This window comes from Amblyomma americanum, chromosome 1 (assembly GCF_052857255.1).
Source record: "Amblyomma americanum isolate KBUSLIRL-KWMA chromosome 1, ASM5285725v1, whole genome shotgun sequence".
In the NCBI taxonomy this organism is placed as follows: domain Eukaryota; kingdom Metazoa; phylum Arthropoda; class Arachnida; order Ixodida; family Ixodidae; genus Amblyomma; species Amblyomma americanum.
This window is the reverse complement of record NC_135497.1, coordinates 16851158-16875814: the sequence shown is the minus strand read 5'-3', so window position 1 is coordinate 16875814 and position 24657 is coordinate 16851158. Positions and strand designations below refer to the sequence as shown.

At 48.2% G+C, this 24657-nt stretch overlaps 1 protein-coding gene across 1 annotated transcript in view; it reads left to right on the top strand.

Moving 5' to 3' along the window:
* The first annotated feature begins 784 nt into the window (after positions 1–784).
* Positions 785–24657, top strand: part of LOC144118418 (uncharacterized) — a 97823-nt gene continuing 73950 nt past the window's right edge. The window contains exons 1-2 of the mRNA XM_077651390.1: positions 785–1070; positions 3302–3511. Of these exons, the coding sequence (XP_077507516.1) occupies positions 785–1070; positions 3302–3511 (496 nt within the window). The remainder of the gene's footprint in view (positions 1071–3301; positions 3512–24657) is intronic.

Sequence of the window (24657 nt, the reverse complement as noted above, 5' to 3'; positions counted from 1 at the left end):
TAAGGAGGAAAAACACTAAGGCGCCCGTGTGCTGTGCGATGTCAGTGCACGTTAAAGATCCCCAGGTGGTCGAAATTATTCCGGAGCCCTCCACTACGGCACCTCTCACTTCCTTTCTTCTTTCACTCCCTCCTTTCTCCCGTTCCTTACGGCGCGGTTCAGGTGTCCAACGATATATGAGATAGATACTGCGTCATTTCCTTCCCCCAAAACCAATTATTATTATTATAATTATTGCGAAAGGCACTTCGACGCAACGTACGTGTTTAAGCTTCTCTCAGAACTTGAGGTTTTAACAACCCGATGCGACGAACGGGCCATGAGGGTAGCTGTAGTGGAGAGTTCCGGATTAATTCGGGCGATCTAAGGTTTTTTTAACGTGCGCTTACATCGCACAGCACACGGGTGCATTTTGCGTTTCGCTACCATCGAAATGTGGCCGGAATGGAACCCAGGTACTAACTACCGCGGCGAGTAGGGAGTACCTGGGTTCGAAGGTTTAAACCAGCCGGATACTCACAAAAAAGTCAGGAGGGTTAAGCCCTGTGTTCTGTAAAAATGTGCTCTGTAATAACTGCACTATTTGTAATAAACTTGTGTTGAGCCGCCAACGTTTTGTACTTTATAATCTTTTTAACGGCTGTATCATAACGACTGTATACATTGCACCAATCTCTTCCTCCTTTTAAAGTACTATCACAATCGCAAATGTGCGAGGGTTGACACCAAGATGTCGCAAGAGGATCGACTGCGTCATTTGCAGCGGGGCCTCCAACCAGCGACAATGGAGAAGATGATTATCTCCAACCCGAGCACTCGTGCAGATTTTTTGCAGATACTGCAGCGCCTCAGCCAAGCGTCGCTGATGGGGCTCGCTGCTCGAGGGCTGTCGATCCAAGCCAACGCCGTCTACCTGACGACCGAGCATAACGCTTGGGGAATGGCCATTCCTGCAGCACACACCGATGCTACCTGCCAGCAGAGTCCTGCAATTTCACTTGCCTCCGGACAGCCTCACGTCCTGCCCACCTGCAAGGCAACATCCCACGGGCAACAAAAAGGGCACGCAGGTGAGAGGAAATTTGAATCGATTGCCGCCTCCTTGGGGTCGTTATCTGGTCGGTTAAACACAATTAATCGTGGAAGAACTCTCTCGTGCCCGTGGCCCGTGGCCCCCGAGAACGTCGCGTGCCGACGACGGACGGCCACGGTGCATTTACTGCAACCGAAGCGACCGCATAACTCGTAACTGCCGCCAGCGATGGAGAGACGAAGACCGCGAGCAGAGAAATGCACGCGCCGATCGAGCTCCCAACTCGGGAAACGGGAACGGCCGTGCCTAGGTGGTCAGACCAGCCGGCCAGTGTGTGTGATGGGCCAGAACCAGGTGCTCACAGTCCCAGTCGAGGCTAACAACTTGAAGACCACCCTTTTGATTGACACCGGCGCCTCCGTAAACATAATTTCTTACATCTTGGCGGCCAAAATTTCTTGCAAAGTCAAACCAACTGAGCGCCGCTACCCTTATCAAGGGAATCGGCCGGGATTTGTCGCCTGTGGGAGAAACCGAAGTACTTCTTCAATTCAGACCATCCAAAGTGAGCGTAAAATTCATCGTTCTCAACGACTGCCCTTACGAATTGTTGGGAATTTCGCCGAAGGGAACTAAAAATTGGGGGCGAAGTCTACCACTTGCACCTGGAGGCTAATGTGCAGTCGCAGGCCAACGTGGTTACAGCACGTAGCGAAGACCAAGTCCGCATCGAGCCGCGTACGGAGGCCGTGCTTAAGGTTCACATACCGAGAGACGGAATTCAGCTCGTTGAGCCAAAGTCTACCCTGATAAATGGATTGCAAGTCGCACGGGACATTGTGAACGTGGTCGGCGGAATAGCAGTTGTGCGCGTTGCTAATCCTACCTTATCGCCGATAGTGGTGCACCGCGACTCGAAGATCGGCTGGGCCTCCTCCCTTCATCAAGCGCAACTTGGACTCGACTTGCCCCAAGACGCCTCGGCGATGGAGCACCTCGACATCCAGACTGGGCCACACCTGACACCATCTGAAAGGGTGAGCTCTTGTCCCTGATTCACAAATTTAACAAGGTAAGTTGTTGGGCGAGTTGGTTTCGATACTCCATGACTACAGCGCAACGAACGGAACGTAGATGGAGGACACAGGCAGGGACACAACACAGCGTTGTGTTGTGTCCCTGCCTGTGTCCTTCTCCTACGTCCCGTTCGTTGCGCTGTAGTCATGGAGAGTCACAAATTTAGTCATTTGTTTACTAGCCAAGACAATCCGATTCAACGCACCCACATGACGGAGCATGCTATAGATACGGGAAACTCTGCCCCCATTCGTCAGCACCAGTACCAGTCAGCAGCCACTCGCCCTTCGAAGGGAAAGTCATTCAAACACAAGTCGAAGAACTGCTGCGGGACGAAGTTATCAGAGTCGGATAGCCCATGGTCGTCGCCCGTGGTTCTCGTAAAAAGCCGCAGGGAGGTTAGCGTTTCTGTGTTGTCTTCTGGAGAGCGAACTCTGTCACTAAGAAGGACGCGCATCCACTGCCGCATTTTGATGGCATTTCTTGATGCGCTTCAAGGGGCCAGATATTTCGCCACCCTCGACCTCACCCCAGGCTATTGGCAGGTGGGCATCCGTGAAGAGGATAAACCGAAGACAGCATTCGCATGCGGATACGGGCTATATGAGTTCAACGTCGTGCCTTTCGGACTTTGTAACGCTCCCGCGACATTCCAGAAAATGATAAACAAGCTTTTGAGCGGTCTTCTTTGAGGGTGTGCCTGGCTTACTTAGACGACATTGTCATCTTCTCAAAAACATGAAAACGCACCTAGAGGACTTAGAGAAGGTGTTAGGCGGTCTTGATGAAGCCAACTTGCGTCTGAAACTTGAGAAATGCAGCTTCGCACATCAAGAAATTAGATATCTTGGCCATGTGCTGACGGGCGACAGCATTATACCAGATCCGGGACTGGGACGAATCCCTGCCTTATGTCCTGTTCGCCTTTAACTCGTCGCAGCACGAAACGACAGGCTTTTTTCCGTTTTTCCTTCTTCACGGACACGAGCCAAGACTTCCTGTCGAGGTAGGCCTGGGCTCCGCACAAGCTGAAGGCGGCGCAATGGATGCTTTAAATGTTGTACAGCGGCTTCGCCAGGTGCGCGAAGTGGTCGCTCAGCGCGAGAAGCAGCGGCAGCAGAACAAAAAGGCGTAATGCTGTTTTCTATCCGGGCGATCTTGTGTACGCGTGGACACCTACTCGATCAAAAGGGAAGACCACCAAACTGCTACACCGGTACCGCGGGCCGTTCCGTCTACTTCGGCAAGTGGCAGAGAACAACTGGGAGATCATCAATCGCGTCGGTCGCAGGCGAGATGTCATCAACGTCGAGCGTCTGAAGCCCTGCCACATTCGTCTGGATGCAGAAGAGGAAGCCGACGACGAGTCACCAGAAAGTGATTATGGTGGTGATGGTGGTCGTGAGTTCTCGCGCAGTTTTTGGTGTCTTTAGAAAACCAAAACGTGCAGTGCCCCCTATACAGTGCAAACCATGGAGCGATCACGAAACGTCGGATGACAGTGAGGCTGAGACGTACCCTTACCGCAGGTCGTCACCTGAGCGTGGCTATGCGGGCGCTCACATCGAGCCAAAGTGGTCAAGACGCATGGTTATGAAAGTGACACCGAGAAGTACTACAGTGCAGATGAAGGAACAACCTAAAATAACTGTCGGACGGCCCCTTCCCGCAGACAACTTCTGTTTTGTATAAATCGTTAAATACGAAAAATTTGAGAGGGCAATAGTTTTCGATTGCATTGCTAAATTCGTATATTTCTGAGTCGTGCCTGTACCATGCTTATCCAAATAATTTACACGTTCGTTTTTCCATGCCTTGTTTAGTATAGGAGAGTACTGTGTTGCATTATTGTCCAGCGGCTTTTTTATTTTATTGCCTTGTGTGAAGTGTTATAACCTCCAGGCGTAAAACCAGTCAAAAAACGGGACACAGCGAAGAGACGAGGCACACACACGACGACTGGACTAGCAACTGTGCTTGTTAGAAGAAAACAGACTCCCAGGAAAAGTGGCAAAGTTTGCGCAGCTCAGTTAACAGCAACCTACATCAAAAGATAAGCTGTAATCTAACGCCGTTGCGAAAGGAAGCTAAGTTCCTTCTGCATGAGGTAGATAGAAGGACTGCTGATACAATCATCTCCTTGAATATTAATGAAGAACGCTTCGAGGATTTCGCGCTCAACTTTTCCCTTGCCTCTGCCGACAATACTAACATTGGAAAATAGCGGGTAGCAACCGCATTCCCGGCAATGTCGAGGCAAGTTAGCGCCGTCAGTAGGGGACAGAGAGTTGTGGTGTTCTCTTAGTCTGTCATTAATACATCGGCCTGTTTGCCCAATGTACACTTTTTCGCAGGTCAACGGAATTTTGTAAACAACACCTGTGGCACAGTTGACGTAGCGGTTTTCATGTTGCGTCGAACAAACCGGCCGATAAGTCCCGCCACGTGCAACACGTGAGCACAGGCGTGAAAGCTTGCAGGGAGCTGAAAACACAACATTGACGCCCTGCTTTCCGGCGACCTTTTTGATGGTGTGGGCGACTTTATGCACATAAGGCATGACTTCAAAATTTCTCTTTTCCACTGTCTTTGGGTAAACCCTTTTGACGTCTCGATCCTTTATCTTTTGCAGGAGCGTTTCGGCCACTGCCCTCAGAAGTTCTTTTGGAAAACCGGCCGCCCCGCCGCGGTGGCTCAGTGGTTAGGGCGCTCGACGACTGATCCGGAGTTCCCGGGTTCGAACCCGACCGCGGCGGCTGCGTTTTTATGGAGAAAAAACGCTAAGGCGCCCGTGTGCTGTGCGATGTCAGTGCACGTGAAAGATCCCCAGGTGGTCTAAATTATGCCGGAGCCCTCCACTACGGCACCTATTCTTCCTTTCTTCTTTCACTCCCTCCTTTATCCCTTCCCTTACGGCGCGGTTCAGGTGTCCAAAGATATATGAGACAGATACTGCGCCATTTCCTTTCCCAAAAAAAACAATTATTATATTAACCGGCCGCCTCCAAACGTTCATACTGGTTATAGAAGCTAGTCTCATGCTGTGGTGGCAACTCTTTTGCAGTGCATTACGGAAGCAGTTAGTAGCAATCCCCCTCTTGACAATCTTGGAATGAGCTGACGAATACGGTAATAAGGACTTTTTAGTTCTAGGCATGAAGCACCAGCAAACATGGCCATCGTCACGAAATGTTAATTGAAGTTCTAAAAATCTAATCGAGTGGTTAGCGGGTAGTTCATATGTAAAACTGAGGGCACTCGAGCAAGCTTTAAAAGCTGTCAAAATCTGGTTTACAACCACATGCAATAAGTCACTGGGTGAAAGATTCAAAAGAATCAGGAAATCATCAACATATCTAAAAATTCTGCACACATGTTTGTCAAAAAGAACGCCTTGCAACGTGTTGTCAAACTTTGCTAAAAATATATGGCACAATACTGGTGCTGGTGCACAATACTGGTGCACAATACTGGAGGCAAGGGAAAAGTTGAGCGCGAAATCCTCGAAGCGTTCTTCATTAGTATTCAAGGAGATGATTGTATCAGCAGTCCTTCTATCTACCTCATGCAGAAGGAACTTAGCTTCCTTTCGCAGCGGCGTTAGATTACAGCTTATCTTTTGATGTAGGTTGCTGTTAACTGAGCTGCGCAAACTTTGCCACTTTTCCTGGGAGTCTGTTTTCTTCTAACAAGCACAGTTGCTAGTCCAGTCGTCGTGTGTGTGCCTCGTCTCTTCGCTGTGTCCCGTTTTTTGACTGGTTTTACTCCTGAACATGTACCAACTGACCCAGATTTCAACACTACTTCAATGCCTTTCTTCTTCGCTGGGTATCTTTCTAAGTGTGCACGGTCCCGAGAATGGGGCAACGGTTTGTGTCAGCGCAATTGCCATCATCACTTGCCGAGCGCGGACTCTGTCCCATTGCCTCAGGGTGAATTCGGCGCCCAAAGAGCTCGTCGCGTTCTTCGGCCTCTTGGAACCATCGTCGGGGCATTGGAAGCGGATAGTCAAGATTTGGAAATCCGAGTGTTGGAGGCAGGTGAGACTATTGCATGATTGGCTTCGTGTTTTGTGCTTCACTGGACGTGGTGAACTCCCCGGCGTTCGCTGCCTTCAGGAACACCGACGCTTGGCAGCCCAGGCAACTGAGGCTTACTGGAATCAGGTGCGAAGGCTCTTGCCTAAAAAGGAACGGCCTAAGGTGCACAGAGGTTCTGTCACTTACCTCAATGGAGCATCAGTGCCCGAAGAAATCGATCAGCTTCTACAGAAAGGGCCGAAGTACAGTTTGGAACCAAGTGTCAGCAGCCACGAACTTCTTGCTACTGCACACCGTGTAGCAGAGAAAGCCGACAAAGATGAGAAGCAGAGGTGCCTTTCTGAAGGTATAGACGCCGTTTGCAATGCAGATGGACAGCAGAAACGGCACAGTAACCACATTCTTCACCGAGTTGTGGACTACTTCACAGAAAACGAGTTGACACTTCTTCAGGCGGATAAAGAAGGCGGTTTTGTGGTGCTTCCCACGGGCGCGTTTGGTGAGAAGGCCTTGGCGGCCATTGACAGGAACTTCCAGCCTGCGAAGCGCAACTCCTCGAAATTGAAGTTCGCAGCTATGAGACTTCTGTTGGCCAACAACCTGGACAGCCTGTCTCAAAGGGTGAAGAATTGCAAAGGGAATCGCCTCCGCGTGTTTTTCTCTGCAAAAACGCACAAGGCTGACTGCCCTTTGAGAGCCATTGTGACAGAGGCAGGCACGTGGCAGAAGTTAGTGGGCCAGTATTTGCAGAAACATCTACGGTCCATCTCTGTTCAGGACCCTTACTGTGTTGCAAGCACGACTGCAGTGATTGAAGTTCTGGACAAAGGCATCCCTGGAGCCAACAGTGCGTTTTCCATTGACATTGAGGACTTGTTTTACAGCATCCCCCATGGTGATCTATTTGTTGCGGTGCGTGAGCTGATTGAACAGCAGGGTCAAGTCGCCTTTCAAAATGCTTGTGGCGTTTCTGTGGATACGTTCCTTGAGCTGTTAACGATTTATCTTTCTTCCACAGTTGTTGATTTTAAGGATAGCATGTACGTGCAGAAAAAAGGAATCTGTATTGGGGCAAGCGTAGCACCAGTATTGTGCCATATATATTTAGCAAAGTTTGACAACACGTTGCAAGGCGTTCTTTTTGACAAACTTGTGTGCAGAATTTTTAGATATGTTGATGATTTCCTGATTCTTTTGAATCTTTCACCCAGTGACTCATTGCATGTGGTTGTAAACCAGATTTTGACAGCTTTTAAAGCTTGCTCGAGTGCCCTCAGTTTTACATATGAACTACCCGCTAACCACTCGATTAGATTTTTAGAACTTCAATTAACATTTCGTGACGATGGCCATGTTTGCTGGTGCTTCATGCCTAGAACTAAAAAGTCCTTATTACCGTATTCGTCAGCTCATTCCAAGATTGTCAAGTGGGGGATTGCTACTGCTTCCGTAATGCACTGCAAAAGAGTTGCCACCACAGCATGAAGACTAGCTTCTATAACCAGTATGAACGTTTGGAGGCGGCCGGTTTTCCAAAAGAACTTCTGAGGGCAGTGGCCGAAACGCTCCTGCAAAAGATAAAGGATCGAGACGTCAAAAGGGTTTACCCAAAGACAGTGGAAAAGAGAAATTTTGAAGTCATGCCTTATGTGCATAAAGTCGCCCACACCATCAAAAAGGTCGCCGGAAAGCAGGGCGTCAATGTTGTGTTTTCAGCTCCCTGCAAGCTTTCACGCCTGTGCTCACGTGTTGCACGTGGCGGGACTTATCGGCCGGTTTGTTCGACGCAACATGAAAACCGCTACGTCAACTGTGCCACAGGTGTTGTTTACAAAATTCCGTTGACCTGCGAAAAAGTGTACATTGGGCAAACAGGCCGATGTATTAATGACAGACTAAGAGAACACCACAACTCTCTGTCCCCTACTGACGGCGCTAACTTGCCTCGACATTGCCGGGAATGCGGTTGCTACCCGCTATTTTCCAATGTTAGTATTGTCGGCAGAGGCAAGGGAAAAGTTGAGCGCGAAATCCTCGAAGCGTTCTTCATTAGTATTCAAGGAGATGATTGTATCAGCAGTCCTTCTATCTACCTCATGCAGAAGGAACTTAGCTTCCTTTCGCAACGGCGTTAGATTACAGCTTATCTTTTGATGTAGGTTGCTGTTAACTGAGCTGCGCAAACTTTGCCACTTTTCCTGGGAGTCTGTTTTCTTCTAACAAGCACAGTTGCTAGTCCAGTCGTCGTGTGTGTGCCTCGTCTTTTCGCTGTGTCCCGTTTTTTGACTGGTTTTACTCCTGAACATGTACCAACTGACCCAGATTTCAACACTACTGTTATAACCTCTTTCCTTTGTAGTCCATTCTTGTAAACGAGTGGGACACTCTTTTTCGTAGAGGGAAAGTGTCGCATTGCGAGTTTTCGAGTTTTGCGCGTGAATTGCTGGAGCCAGGAACCGACAGGCAGAGTGCGTCCTTAGTTTAAGCCCTTCTTGTTGCAAAGAAGACACATCCCCCATGTTGAGCGTCCCGCGAACTTCCCCCACTGCCAGTCTTGCCGTGCAGGGGTCTTTGGCCCGCGTTCGGCGGTAAGCGTGTGGATTGGTGGTGTCCTTCGGCGGATGGTTCCATCCCCGCTTGTACAAGGGTGCGAGCTGGCGCCGCTGGTGTTTTTGTGTATTTTAGTTGGAGAAAGTGTATGTGTTTGCTGTCGGCATGTCTTGAAAAGATCGGCTCTGATTGGTTCTGATAAGGGTCGCCAGAATGCTGGTGAAGTGCATTTAAGAACCGGTTTTCCAACGCCAAGGGGTCTCGAGAGAGGAACGGCTGTCGTCCGGCTCCTGCTCGGGACCTCCGTTGCGAAGATGTTGCGCGCCCCGGGGTATGACTGACCGTTTTTCTATGTGATAGCATATATTTTCTCTCAGTTTGTAAGTTTCAATAATGATTCGCATCTATCCTTAATAAATCAAGGTGATCAATGCATCTCAATCACACTTGCTGGTCCTCTTTTTCAATGCGCCGGAGCTCTCGTTCCGGCACGGAAGAACGCTTCGTTACACCGGCGTCAACGCATTTCATTTAAGCTTGGGCACCCCATGGCCTCTGCACCATGTACTCGATAATATATGTTTCTTGGATATATCTGTTTTGTTCCAATTGAGTCTAGCGGTGTATCTTTGCCTCTCCGTCCCGTACTTGTGCAGCCGCGCAGTTTGTGGGTCGTCACAATATTTATCACAACGGGTAAGTGCACAATTAAAGCCGCAAATCAACGTTGTGTCTTATTATGGTGTATTAGCTATGCGCTCCTATTTGACTCTTTCCTCGTGCTTCGCTGCTTAGGTGTGTTGATTTGCCACTGCTTCCTTAATGTTTGTAGATAGCTCATGTACATAAGTCATCACATCATGCATTATAATAAATACCATGTCGAAAAAAAGCCTCTGTGGCGCAATGGACTAGAGCGCTGCTTTTAAACGCGTAAAATAACATTTCGAATCCCAGTTTCACTGGAAAACTTTTAACGGTTTCTTTTTTTTTAGTATTCACACCGCGCAAACCATTTGTCATTTTCCCCGGGGGTGTGTTGCCTGTGAGGTCCCATTCTGAGATGCGTGCGAAAATCGCTGTGTAAGCCACTCAACGCAAACCAATTTTACCTATATTTTTTGTTTATTTCAGCAAGCAATCGCTGCACCCCTCATATAACTCACTATTTTCAGTCGCGGTGTGTGTTACCTTGTATACAGGTTTCATTATGAGAGGTTTTGGAGCATAAATCGCTGTTTAAAAATATTTCAGACCAGCCAGGAGACAAGACCAGGAGCTGGTGCGCTGTATCGTTGACGGAATGGTAGTACGCAACCACGCACTGGGGAAGATTGATGAGGGGATTGAAAAGGAAAAGGGAGAAGGGGCGAGGAGCACTGTCTCAATGCGTCACTCAAGCCAGTCGCTCTCAGGTAGCAAACCGGCGCTTCGGCATCCTCGTCCACGCGGTGGTTTCCGTTGATACCGAAGTGTCCATTCATGTGCAGGTTCTTGGCTGATGAACTCATCTGCAGCGCCCGAAGGCCCCGCACTGCGGCAGTTGAGCCACAATAATTGGTTGTAGCGCATCCAGTACTTGCAGTGCGTTGTGCGCCGCGCTGGCGTGCGCAGGCCAGAAAGCAGAGCACGCAGTACATTCATAAAGGATGTGAGCATCGCAGTCACTTGGAGATCTTGGTCACGGTTCGGATCGTGGCTTTTGTATGGGTCAGTCGTAGGCGTTGGATATTGGGGGTGCGGCAATGTCCCCCACCCAGTGGGCGTACAAGGCTTTGGTAGTGGTGGCCAAGTAATATCTGAGGCAGTAGGTCCAGCGTCGCTAGACGCCAGGCTCCCTTGATATATTGTGATTGTTGGAGGAGGCGGGCATGCTGCAGTGGCGCTTGGGGCCTTACCTTTAAAGGACCTTCCCTTTGAGGACCTTCGGCGGCGCGAACGACGTCGTGGCACCTTTGCAGCGGCCTCTCGGTGCGTGGAATGGTCTCGCACCATTTGCTTCAGTACCGTCAGTTCAGTCCTTAGACGGAGGAGGCAGCCTTTCGACGCAGAGTCGTGAGGGCCGCTGCAGTTGGCGTACTTCAAGGTAGTCGCGCAGAAAATGTCGCCGCTGTGTGGGTCGGAGCATCTCGTGCTCACGATAGAGTTGTTGCAGACGCCGCTCACGTGACCGATCCTCATGCACTTTTTGCACTGTAGCGGCTTAGGTACGAAAGGTCGAACTGGTGTTGAAAGTGCCCAACCTTCACTTATGATGGTATAGTCACCCTTGAAGGTCAGCTTGATGCCTTTAGACCTTCCGAGACGCTGAACTTGGATTATTACAATGCTGTGGTCGCCGGCTTGGTAACCACGGGCAAATCGGAGTCACAGATGACGATGTCGGCGTTGTAAATTACGCCAGCCGTAGTGCCGCTGTCTTGGAGGATGAGAGGGCGTACGCTGATATTGCCGAGTATGGTGATGGCGGTCAAACTTTCTAGTGGGCTCCGCTCCTTGTCATCAATGACAATAACGTTTTTATGGGGGTTACCCTCACGTCTTTGATCACTCCCGGTACGAGGCTTTCCAGATGCATAGAGGTGACTTGTTTGTTCAGGAGGTTCAGATTGTCAGTTGGTTGCTGTGGCACAAACAAGATGCTATGTGCCGGGACATTTCGCGCCGTAATGAGCGTTGACGTGCTCGATGAGGACGACTCGGCTTGTCTGCGCTTGGCCTTCCTGCTAACGACCGGTACGAACCCGTCGTCGGTCAAGGGGTCATCACTTGGCGCCGAGTACACCGCAGTGTCCTGGCTGCTTGCGTCACTCAGGTGGTAGAGGCGCTTTCCCTGCGCGGCCACTGCCGACCCACTGGTTTCCAAAGGAGGCCCAGCAGCCTCCACTTCCATCGCCGGGACAAATAAAGTTCCAGTGATCTGAGCGACGAAAAGGGAGCAGCGCCTCCCTGGCAGTCTTGTACTCTGTAATAGATTAGCAAGTTGGGCTAGTTGGTACTGGCTGATGACTGAATACGCCGTTAGTGCACACAACAAAGACTAGGACTACACACGTAAGGAACAAGACAAGCGCAGACTCGCAGACGGACATTGGTACAACGGCCCGTCTGGCGAACATACACCTTCCCACTGAATAAAGGCAACTCGCAAACAACCACACACGCGCAGGGTACATGCCATGATTTGTGGTTAATGTTACATTTAAAAAGGCTATTACTGGGTGACGTATCAATTTTTTGTTGAACGCGGGGGCACAATTTTGCCAGCTTCAAAGGTGCAGAAAAAACAACTTTTATCCCATAGCGATGCCCGCCTGAAGGAACATTTGGGAGCCTTGCAGGCAGCGCGGCCCCGGCGGCACGAAACGAACTCGCAAGACGGGGGCTGGACAAGAAAACAAGAAAACGATGAGCAGGCATCCCTCTGTTTTTGCCGCGCATGTGCACAGGACGCATAGCCAAACCCAGAGCCTAACGTTAGATGGCGCTGACTTGCTCCGCAGAGCGCCTTCGGCGCGCTCTAGACAGTGCTGCGCACCACCGTACTAACATATTTCATCGTCATCAGTTGGCTTAACACAGGAAATCAAGGAGGATTATTTTATCAAAACAAGAGGTGATAAATGCATCAGCCAGGCTTCTGTTGCACTTACAGAATGTGAAATGGCATATCTGGACGATGCATGAAATTATTGTCAGTGTAATTTGACTTGCCATTCGCGCAGGTGCATTTGCTTTTGCGGTTCTTTACTTCTGTATGCATATGTACCGTGTTTTTTTTTGCAATAAAGGTAACTGCGAGTTGCGCTTGTCCTGTTCCTTACATGTGTAGTCCTAGTCTTTTTTTGTGCGCAATAACTGTTTATTCAGTCATGAGTCTTGTACAGGTTACAGAAAATAAGCAACCGATTACAATTACAATTACTCCATCTGAAATGTAACTCATTACATTGGTCCATTACCGGCCAGAAAAGTAACTCAATAATTACAGAACAGTAATCAATTACTATTGCGCTACATTTCTTCGAACGTTATTGTCGTAACACAAACTCACTCAAACTACAATAAACTACTGCGGCTTGCTTGATATTCTTTTACACGTTGTTATATTTCGACAGGAGTTGTTTTTCAAAATCGCCAACACTGACTTTACAACGTTTCCTCGTGAATTCATCAGCTGCTACACTGACCAATTTCGTTGTAAGCGCTGGAGGGTAAGACACTAGCTGCGCACCATCTCGCGGTTGCTCATTGCTTCGATGCCAATTTCTACGTCTTCTATGAAGCGCCGCGCTTCGTTCCAATCAGTTTATGGGCATACTTTAATTCCACCTAGAATCTAATCCAAAGCGATCAGCTTCGGTACTGGAATATGTATAGGTTCCTCAGTTGATCCAGTGCTGTACGAGATATACCTGTCAGCGATGGACCAAAGTATTCAAGAAAACCTCATTGGCCTACATGTGAGGAAGGGAAGTGTACCTCTGCGTAAACGATTACTTTGCCTTCTTACAAAAGGTGCAACCTGACAGCATGGCGGCTATCACGATTGAAATCCTACGCATCTACAGCACATTGCCAGGTGGACTCACGTTCACCTGTGAGTTTCCTGTTGGCAACGCGATTGTTTTTAGATGTCCTCGTCAAGTTCTCTGATTCACACGTGTGCTGTATGTGCCACCTCAGGTCCAAGTGCACTATCTTTTTATAGCGTTCATTCTAAGCTGATTAAACTGGCTGTATAGCTAGCACTAATCTTCAGGCAGCTCTCAATAAATCTTGCCCGCACCTTTTGAGTCAAAGCTTCGGTGACCAAGTGGCTCGCCTGATTAGTGCTGGTTATCCAAGTGAATTTATTTCCATCATTTGTGAAAGCCTGCTCTATAAAACAACAGAGACAGAAAAGCGAAGCATCAAGTGAACAGCCAGGTTATTCCGTATTGCCACAGGCTGTCGCACGATGTTAAGAAGATGGCATATAGTTATCACATCTACGTGGTTTTCTATTCCCCGTACAAGCTTGCCAAGGTCTGCGCAGTGCATGGTAACCGAAAGCACGAATTATGCTTTGAAAAGCACGTCACCAAGCGCACAAAATGCCGGAGCAAACTAATCTATAAGATCCCACCCATCTTCTATAGTGTTTAAATTACACAAACGGGAAGATGTTATAACGATAGGGCCAGAGAACACAACTTGTTTCTTGGCACGTTAAGGATCCCCAGATGGTCGACATTTTTTCCGGAGACTTCCACTACGGCACCTCTTTCTTCCTTTCTTCTTTCACTCCCTCCTTTATCCCTTCCCTGGCGGCGCGGTTCGGGTGTCCACCGACATATTTGAGACAATTACTGCGTCATTTCCTTTCCTGAAAAACCAATTTTCCAATTTTCATTTTTTCTTGACATACCATTGTAAAAGCTGCGGATGTAATCCGCTCTTTAACTAAACCAAGTTTCTTGCACACGCCAAAGACAAATTGGAGCGAGAGATAATCGAAGCTTTTCCGATTTTTAAAGTGGGAAGAAAGTGTGTCAGCACACCCTCGGTTTCAGTCCTTGATAAAGAGATGCCATTTCTGGAGGGACACATGCCGGCTGTTTCTTTTTTGCGGAAGGTGATTCCTGCCGTTTTTTCTGCGATTTTCACACGTCTTATTACCCTTTGACTGGGACCACCTTTTTTATTTTTGGCACCGATTTACTACGAATGGTTTTAACTCAGAATTCTCGTTTGGGCAAGTTGGTGACCGTTCATGTTGACTTCACAGACAAGGACGAGAGACACGAAACGACAGGGCCCAGCACCGACTCATTTTTATTGAAGCTTACGGACGGTGATTTTATAGCAAGCCACCACCACGTGGCAACCAAGCAGCCATAAAATGGCAAGAGGCTAAACATTTTTTTTAACACCTAAGTCATGCCTGGGCATCGGCTCAAAAGCGGCCGTTCATGCAAAATCAAGGCTACCAGCGCTCCTTGCGGGCGATGTGTGGGGAGATCAGGAGAGGGTTTCTCTAAGCGCCAAATGGGCGCGTGCGATTCGCGTGCAGTTCAAATGTCTCTGCCGCGAGCGGTTTGTCAGCGACGCGAATGCCTCATCACGGCCAGCGGCAAAACTAGGCGCGCCGCGATGAACCAGACAATGGACTATGGTATTTTACGATGCGAGCGCCTCTTAGTTGCGAGCGTCTCATTCATCGCCGCACGCGTACTTTTGACGATTGCCGAGAAGCGGCGCTCGCAGCCTTGATGAAAACTGCGAAGGTCGGCATCCATTCACTTTGGCGCCGATGACCAGGCATGGAAAATATAGGAGGCTATGACCTGAATGATGAATGATGACAAGAAATGAGAACCGTGTAATCCAGACGGCCAAGTTGATAATAAACGGCAGGGTAGCGGCATAACGAAAGCCGGATCACAATGAACACCATAGATACACGCTTTCCGCGGGAAGGCGATCTGTGAAGAAGCAGAACCACGCTAAGCAGGACTTCGCAAAAATCCGAAAGTGAGACGAGAGCCGGCTGTAAAAACAACATAAAACGAGAAAATCCTTCACAGAACAAACGCTTAGGTGGGCGAAAGTAGACGACATAAGTTTTAAAAAAAAATCATGCTTTCGGCAAAACGCAGTATGAGATGAAAAGAGCGCTAAGGAGCTGATGAAGAGGTATTATAACGTGAAAAACAAAAACCATAACAAGCACGGGGTGGACAGAGCCCACTGATAAAAAACAAGACAGCGAGGTCATGAAGTAAAAACGAGTGCAATCCATAACGATATCAACACAAAGCAACAAAAAAGTGATTCTAAAAGAGTAAAGCGATAGCTAGCAGAGAGTGTAAACAGCCCTCGGGTAAAAACAATACAGAGAAGTTATGGAACAAAAACGGGTGAAAAATTAAAAAAAAACAAGAGATGAACATTAATGAATCAAAAACACAAGGCTGCATGAAACATTACACTACAAGTTGCCTTCGAGGTACTTGAGTTCTCTTTCACTCAGAGGTGGAGACGGTGCTGGCTCACTTGCTGCCTGCTTTCATAGTGAAGAACGCTTCGATAAATTCTCTTTCGGTTCTGTCAGAAGCCTGCGCCAAGAATATAGTATACTCTGCAAAAGTAGCCTGCATGTCCTCTTGCGATCATATCGCTTGCAGTGCTCCGACAGATTTCTGCCTGCGTTGCTTCGGATTGTCAATGCGGGTTCGAAAGGGCAGAAGAATTGATTTTAAGGTGCGTACTGATTTTATTAAGGCGGAAGCCCTAGATGGCTCATCAGTCAAAATCCAGCGTTACCAACCGTCAAGAACACGTGACCTCGTGACGTAATTGGCAGTGCCTACATCATCAGGAAAGAAAAATAAAATGTCTTCTGAAGTGGGCTTCGAACCAGGGCCGCTAAAATGCGGTGTGACGTCACAATGTCCGTCAAAATGCGTTGTGACGTCACCATGTCTCCGGAACCGCAAGTGACGTCATCAGACCGAAAGTGACTTTAGATAAACCGAAAATGACGTTGAGGCTCGGTTAAAGGGACGATTTATATGTACGCGTATGTTGTGTGGAATTTCCTAAAGGCCTTTGCCCCAAGGCCTTTGACCTAAAGCCTTTCACCGGAAAAGCTTTTCAGGCATTAGTGCTACTTACTAACTACTACTAGCTAACAAACACATCCAGTTAACTAGTAGCCCTTGATGACATGCTTTCGCATTCACAGCACGTAAGTAGTCTCAGAGGGATGCTGAGGAGAAATTGAAGTTGGCTTGTATCAATACCCTAGGAGCCCGTGTACTGTGCGATATCGGTGCACGTTAAAGAACCCCAGGTGGTCGAAATTTCCGGAGCCCTTCACTATGGCGTCTCTCATAGCCTGAGTCACTTTGGGACCTTAAACCTCCATAAACCAAACGAATAGAATACCAGCTCCTAAACACACACACAAAAAAACAGCACTCTTTCTGAAAACAAAGCTCTTGTAAGGTAGAAAAGAGCAAGAACTAAAATACAGGTATCACCACCACAGGCCAATCTCGCAAGTACAAGAGCGATGAAGAAATAGCTGAAAACTACCACGGAACTCCGAGACTGACAAACGTGCATGGGTTTTGTTGTGAAACCACTATAGTGCACTTTTTTCACACGAGGAAAGCGGAAAAAAGACAACCTGAATGTTAGAAGACAAAGAAAACCTATACTTGGCGGCGCAACAAGTGGCCAGCTGAGTTTCAGTATGTACTGGTATTTCGCGGCTATGCGCTTTGCGTGCCCACGTTATTTCGTTTTTTCGTCTAGAAGAATAACTCGAGCATTTTAATGACATAAAGAAACCATTTTTTGGAATAGGGGACGTGAACATTGACTTGCTCAAGGATGATTTACCGGCCTGGGACCTGAGAAATCTCATCATGTCGTATGGCTGTGAAAATGCCATTTGCAAACTTACCCGTATTACTTTGAACTCTTCCACAGGTATAGATGTTGCAATAACAAATCTTATTCACTCGCGCTATACAGCAGGGGTTCTGACAAGTGATCTATGTGATCATCAGCCAATATACATTAGCACTCGACGTCTATTTCAGAAAGTCAAGGATAGCAATCGTTATTTTGAGCATCGGAGTATATGCGACTCCTCAATGAGGAAATTTAGAACACTGATCGAACAAGCAGATTGGTCTCCAGTGTATATGGAAGAAGAGAGAGAAAGAGAGGGAACGACGGAAAGGCAGGGAGGTTAACTAGGCGGCGCCCGGTATGCTACCTTACACGTGAGAAGGGGAACGGAAGGAGAGATTAAAAGGGGAAAGAACAAAGGGATATGATCACTTTTCCACGTGTCCGTTGGCCGTTACTTGCAGGGTACACAGGGCACACACTGATTGTTCACAATCTTGCACTCAGTCCTGAGTCATTCAAGAACTTTAAAAGTGCCTTCAAAGCTGTCCTCTGTGATGAAGGCTTACTCCAAGGACCCAGAATCTTGGATTCAGTAAGGGCGGAGTGCTGCAGCCAGGAGTGCGCGCCCATGCTGAAACCGAGGGCAGTTACAAAGAAGGTGTTCTATAGTTTCGTCGCACCCATACATCTCACACGCAGGAGAGTCTGCCATTGCGATTAAGTGGGAGTAGGCATTTGTGAACGCCACTCCCAGCCACAGGCGACACAACAGCATAGCATCGCAGCGGGAGAGGCTGGACGGAGGACTGCGCCTAAGGGGTCTAGGTGGTGCAGACGGCATGTGGAGTTGCTAGTAGAGGACCATGACGCTAAAAGCTCTTTTCGGCCAAGCATTCGCAGATGTCATGCTGCGTCGGCTCTTGTCAACGGTATCTGGACAATGTTGGTACTGCCGTGAGCCGCTCGAGCTGCAGCGTCATCTGCGTCGTTTCCAACAATGCCAGTGTCCCGGTATCCACTGGAATACGATGTCATGACTCTCTTCCTGCGCCTGGTGTTGGAGATGTCTTAATTCAGCTACGAGTTGATCGTGATCGCCATGGCGTAAAGCAGAATTCAGACACTGTAAGGATGCTTTTGAGTCACAGAACGCAGCCCATTTGTGGGGTGTTTGTGCACCGATGTACTGCACAGCCGCACGAAGAGCGGCCAATTCTGACCCGGTGGAGGTTGCCTGTTGCGAAGTTTGCTGAATAATACTGGTCTGTCTCGCAAGATTGACCACGGCGTAGGTTGAACTTGTACCTGAGACTGAACCATATGTATACACATGAGTGCGGTCACTTTATGCGGCGTGAAGTAGGCAGAGTGTCAAGTGTTTAATGGCCGGTGTCGGTAAGTTCGTTTTTTTTTGTTATGCCCGGAATTGTAAGGCGCACGCATGGCTCCCGCAGACACCACAGCGCAGAGGAAGGCCGTGCTGCGATGGGATGGACGACTTGTGGGCTGCTATAAGCTTTGAAAACGCTGCGTGTGGTCTTTGATTCGCCACTGACACAAGGTGGTGCTGTGGAATCCTTGTTAGATGCCGTATGTGGAACCGCAGGGTTTCAAGGGTTATATACGTCGAGAGTGGGTAGTCCTGGGCGATTGCAATGGTAGCAACTATTGATGCGCTGCGAGGGAGACCCAGGCATGTGCGAAGTGCCTGACCTTGTATAGTTTGGAGGGCACGCAAATTATTCTTGCATGTGCTTGAAAGCACTGATGCACTATACCGAAAAAATCCCCAAAAAGAGTGCTCTGTAGAGTTGAAGCATTGATAGAATCGACAATCCCCATGATTTTTCGCCAAGAAATCTGAGCAGGATTGTGGTATAGATTAGTTTTTTCTTTACAATGCTGCAATGCGGGCTCCATGATAAATTCCGATCTATAACAATTCCTAAAAAACGATGAGATGCACGATAGGCACTGACATGGCCGTCACTAGTTAGCGGATAACGAGTCATACTTTTGCGCCTGAATGCCACTAAAGCGCACTTCTCGGCTGACACGCTCAGACCTTGCTTGCTCTCGGAGATAAGAGGAAGTTATGGTTGCTGCCCTCTGAAGTCTTGCTCGCACCTGGAGACGCGTCACAGAGGAGGCCCAGATGCAGATGTTGTCGGCATACATAGAGATATGGACGGTATTAGGTAGGTACTCCTGTAGTCTTATAAGTGTTAGATTAAACAAAGTAGGACTGAGCACTCCGCCCTGGGTAGGTGTAATGCATTGGTGTGGAGCCATCTTCACACATAATAAAAAATGTCCTTTTGGTCAGATAGCTTTGGATCCACCTATACATCCGTCCACCGATTCCAACATCCTCTAGCGCATCAAGGATGGCCTCATGTGTCACGTTATCGTATGCACCTTTGATGTCAAGAAAAAGTGCCGCGCACATGCGCTTCTGGCGTTTCTGTTGCTGTACTGTGGACACGAGGTCAATGACGTTGTCTATAGAGGACCGACCCCGTTGGAAACCAGCCATGGCATTAGGATACACGTTATTGTGCTCAAGGTACCACTCAAGACGCGCCAGAAGCATTCTTTTCATGACTTTTCCCACACAACTGGCCAAAGCTATTGGCCTGTATGATGACAGGTCGAGCGGGGATTTCTCTGGATTTAGTAATGGTATCATGCGACTGGATTTCCACTGAGGAAGGACAACTCCGTCTTGCCACGAGTGGTTGTAAAGGCTGAGTAGCTCTCTACGCGCGTCCTGGCAAGGTGGCACAGCGCAGCATATGTAATGCCATCTGGACCTGGTGCAGACGGACGCTTACATTCTGCAAGGGCAGCATCAAGTTCCTCACGAGTAAAGACAACATCCATCGATGAATCCCGTGATGCAGGAGGAACACGCTGGGAACCCGAGGTAGTCACTGCACCCGCGGTCGTCCTGCAGAAGTCAGTTGCAACTTCAATCTGATGACGGTTTTGATGTAGAGCCAATGCATAGAAAGGTTGTCTGCTGTGGAAGCGTTCGAAGCCCCGCACTGTCCGCCAAATGAGAGACATGGGCTTTCGAGGATCCAGAGATTGGCAGGATTTCCAGCGCTGTTCCGCCAGCGTGTCCATTCGTCGCTTGATTTTCCTCTGCATACAACGCTCCTCTCTGAGGTCCCTTACGCATTTGGTCCGTCGGTAACATCTTTCTGCACGCCGACGAATAGCACGTAGGCGGCCTAATTCGACATCAAATTCGGTGCGCATTCTAGTTGACGTGAGGAAGCCTCTAGCAGCCTCCATTGCTGTTGCTATAATGTCCTCCAAACTGGAAGTGAGGTCTTCTTTACACGCCTCTTCCATTCGAGTTTTAAATGCCGTCCAATCGATGTGCGCGTGGTTAGCTGGGCCGGACGCCCCAAGACCTGGAATCTTGAGGTAGGTGGGTATGTGGTCACTCCCGTGGGTCTCCGCATCACAAAACCACTGGACACGCCGGAACGCGAAACCGCGAACGCAGAGACTGCGAAACTAGCGTCAGGTCTAGGCAACTGCTGTATGAACTGCCTCGCAGGTATGTTGGGCTGCCGTCATTCATTACGGAAATTTCATTTTCTGAAGCAAATAAGGCCAGATTCCGCCCTCTGGCGTTGACTATAGGACTTCCCTACAGTTGGTGGTGAGCGTTGAAATCTCCGCTAATAATCGAAGGAGCCCGGGTTGCCTCCATAATTGTCTTCAACCTCTCGCAGTCCAATTGAGAGGAGGGGGAGATATACGCCGCAATCAGTGCGAACTCTATGAATCCTTTTTTGACTATAAAACACACGTACTGATTGTCATTGTGGGGTTGAACTGGGCAGCAAACGTACGTTATGTCGGTGCGGATGTAGACCGGAACTTTGCTGCGCTCCCTGCATGTCGGAGCAAAGAAGGGCTCGTACCCGGAAAGCCTGATTGCTTGGGATAAGTTAGGTTCACAGATGACTAATATCGGGAAGTGGTTGTTGGAAACATTGCCGAAAACTTGCGATTCGTGACTTTAGGCCTCTTGCGTTCCACTGGAAGACCGGAGCGCCCCTGACTTCCTCACGAAACATGGGAAGCTGGCCAGCCATTATGTTTTAAAGATCTTGTAGTGCTTGAACCAGAGAGTCCAGCACCAGTAAGACGCTTCGGGCGGTTGACGACTGCAGGGCCTGTATCAGAGGGCGAATGGCGTTGACCACCGTCCTGAGGATCACGAGGGCTTGGCGATCTTGCTGTGGGAGCCCTTCTCTAACGACAGGTGAGCCTGGCGATGGGAGCATGCGCTGAGGAGGCTCAGCAGGACGTAACGGTGGAAGCGCTGGCCAAGCATCTGCACACGAAGAGGTCTGATTATCCTTGGCGATATTTCGTGGACTGGACACACTTGTACGTGGCGGCACGGGAGGAGGTTGAGAAGGAGGCGCCGTGGGCGCGTCGATGTGGTTGCTTTTTGCAATACACTTTCTTGAGTTCTTCGTGCGGCGAGAACGCCTTTTCCGAACAGTCGCGGCAGCTCCACGGTGCATAGACTTGTCCCGAACCATTTGCTTTAGAACGGCACGCTCGTTTTTTAAGCGCGGACAATTCTTAGATGAGGCGTCATGAGGCCCGTTGCAGTTGGCACACTTAAGCACTTGTGCATTACATGACTCAGCGCTGTGAGCTCCGGCACAGCGAGAGCACACTCTCGTGTTGTCGCAGACCCCGCTCACATAACCCAGTTTCAAACATTTGTGGCACTGCAGGGGTTTCGGAATGAATGGCCGCACGGCATGACAGAAATGGCCCACCTTCACGTGTGATGGAAGGCTGTCGCCTTGGAACAAAATCTTCACACAACGGGAATTGCCCAAACGTGATACCCGTAATATTACGGTGCCATGATTTGCCGGCTTCACGAGTATGGGCAAATCATCTCGCGTGATAGCCTCGTCGACATCATAAATTACGCCGGAAGAGGACTCGTTCCCGCCTAGGGGGATAAGAGTACGTACTGATAATCCGCCGAGCTGAGTTATGGCCCGCAGTGGTTCCAACGCAGCCGCATGGTGGACATCAACGGCTGCAGTGTTCTTCCGCGCATTCACTCGAACGTCTTTGATTTCGTTAGGCACGAGGGCCTTGAGTTCTACAGAGATGACTTTTATTTATTTATTTATTGTACCCTCAGGGCCAGAGGCATTACAGAGGGGAGTGGGTTAATTAGGATAAACAACAATGAAATAGAATACAGTGAAAATAGATATCACAAAATAAATTTCCTCCAGAATGAAACAAATAACATCCAGTAAACGTAAATAGTATAGAAACAATGTATACAATGCAGTGGAAGCAGATATAAAACACAATCAACTTTCTTCAGAATAAACAATAATAGCTACAGCGTCATGAAATATTTTATTATCAGCAATGGCTGCAATATCGGGGGGAAGGAAGGCGGTTCCATTCCGCAGATGTGCGGGGAAGGTATGACTGAAAAGAAGATTTGGTGTGGCATGTTGGGATGCCAACCTTGTGGCGGTGATCGATGTGGCGTGAAATGTATTCGGGGGGTGACATGAAATAGTTGTGAAGTGCAACGTGATGATATAGCTTGTGAAATAGTGTTAGGCGACCAGTTTTGCGGCGAGATTGTAACGGTGGGAGTGAGACGTTAGATTTCATGGCTGGGATACTTGCCGTACGGTTGTAATTTGAAAGAATGAAGCAAACGGAATTATTTTGGACTAATTCCAAGGAATATGTGAGGTTTTCATGCGTAGGGTCCCATATTGATGCTGCGTATTCTAGTTTAGGACGTATGAGTGTATTATAGAGTAGATGTTTAAGGGATGAGGGAGCGGCAGAGAAATGGCGACGTAAGTATCCTAACATGCGGTTAGCGTTATTAATCACGTAGTCAATATGAATAGACCATGTTAAGTTTTGAGTAATATGAATTCCTAAGTACTTATATGTTTTTACCCAATCAAGAGGAGTGCCATCAAGATAATATGAAGGAAGAGCGTTAGATGTCCGGGAAACACGCAAAGCTTTACATTTATTAGTGTTTAATTTCATATTCCGTGTAGTGCACCAGTTTGACACCAAATTAATGTCTGACTGGAGAGTGTCAGTATCGTTGACGTTATTTATTTCCCGAAATATTACACAATCAGCAAAAAGTTGAATATTAGAAGATATGGCAGAAGGAAGGTCATTAATATAGATTAGGAATAGGAGTGGTCCCAGGACCGACCCCTGTGGAACACCAGATAGCACGTTAGCAATCGGTGAATTAGTGTTATTAGCGTGCTTTGGAAAACAAAAAAATGCAGTCAGCGCGAGATGAGTTGTCAAGTATGCGGTATAGCTTATCAGTAAAGGCAAGTAATTGAGTTTCACACGAGTATGTTTGACGAAAACCATGTTGCGCAGGCGTGAAAAATGAATTCTCATCGAGAAAAGACTTGCCTGTTAAGCCGCCTCATGTTGTCGGTTGGTTGCACAGGAAGGACGAGGATGGTGTGTGCCGGTGTGTTGCCACTTGTTTTTACAGTGGACTCACTGGATGACGATCCGGCTCTTAGCAGTCTTCTCTTGGTCCTCCGGCTGAGGTAAGTCTCAAAGCCGTCCTCACTGCTGGCCTCGCTGAGGTACTCGATGGTGTCATCGCTGTCGGGGTCGCTCGGACGGCTGCACGAGTTCGAGGAGGAGGCCTCCTCCTCGACGAGTTCCAGGAGGAGGCCGCCAGGCCATTCGGATGCCCTGGAGGGTTCGGATTCATTGCCGTATGACGGGGGACGGCATCCCGCAGTATACACGCAAAAACACAGAAAAAAGCTGGAGACTGACTGAAAGCGTTCCACAAGGATGCACTTCGTCGTCTTCTCCAATATATGGAAGAAAACCCAGATAAAGCATACGACCTGTTCCTAGACATTTTTTTTATGCTGCTATAATGCTGCTTTTCCATTGCTAAGGAAAAAATGCGGTAACAGAAAATTCGTAAGCCTTGGATCGCTGTAGGGCTTCATCAAAGAATAAAACAAAAGGACACAATGTTTCATCAATTTCTCTCGAGCAAGGATTATGCTTTATTTCTTGAGTTTAAGAGGTTTCGGAACAAATTAAATAGCGACCTAAAGAAATCAAAGAAAATTACTATGAATCATTAATCTCCAGAATAAAGTCAGACCCGAAAAAATATGGAGAGAGGTCAATTACTTGACAGGAAGAAATAAGGCTGGCAGGATGCCTGAACAGATAAAATTTAATAACATCATTTTAGAAGGGCAGCCCCCAGCTGATGCCATAAACAGCTACTTTTTGAATGCAGCAATACCTGAAACAGACCAGGTTGAAGGCTACTGTCATAATATGATAATATCATGCTTTGAAAATTGAGCAGATATGGAATTAGGGGTATTAGCTTCGATCTCTTCCAGAGTTTCTTGACACTGAGGCAACAGTACATTTTTTAAAAATAAAGTGAGATCCCAAAAATTACTGACAAAAGCAGGTGTCCCACAAGGTTCAATG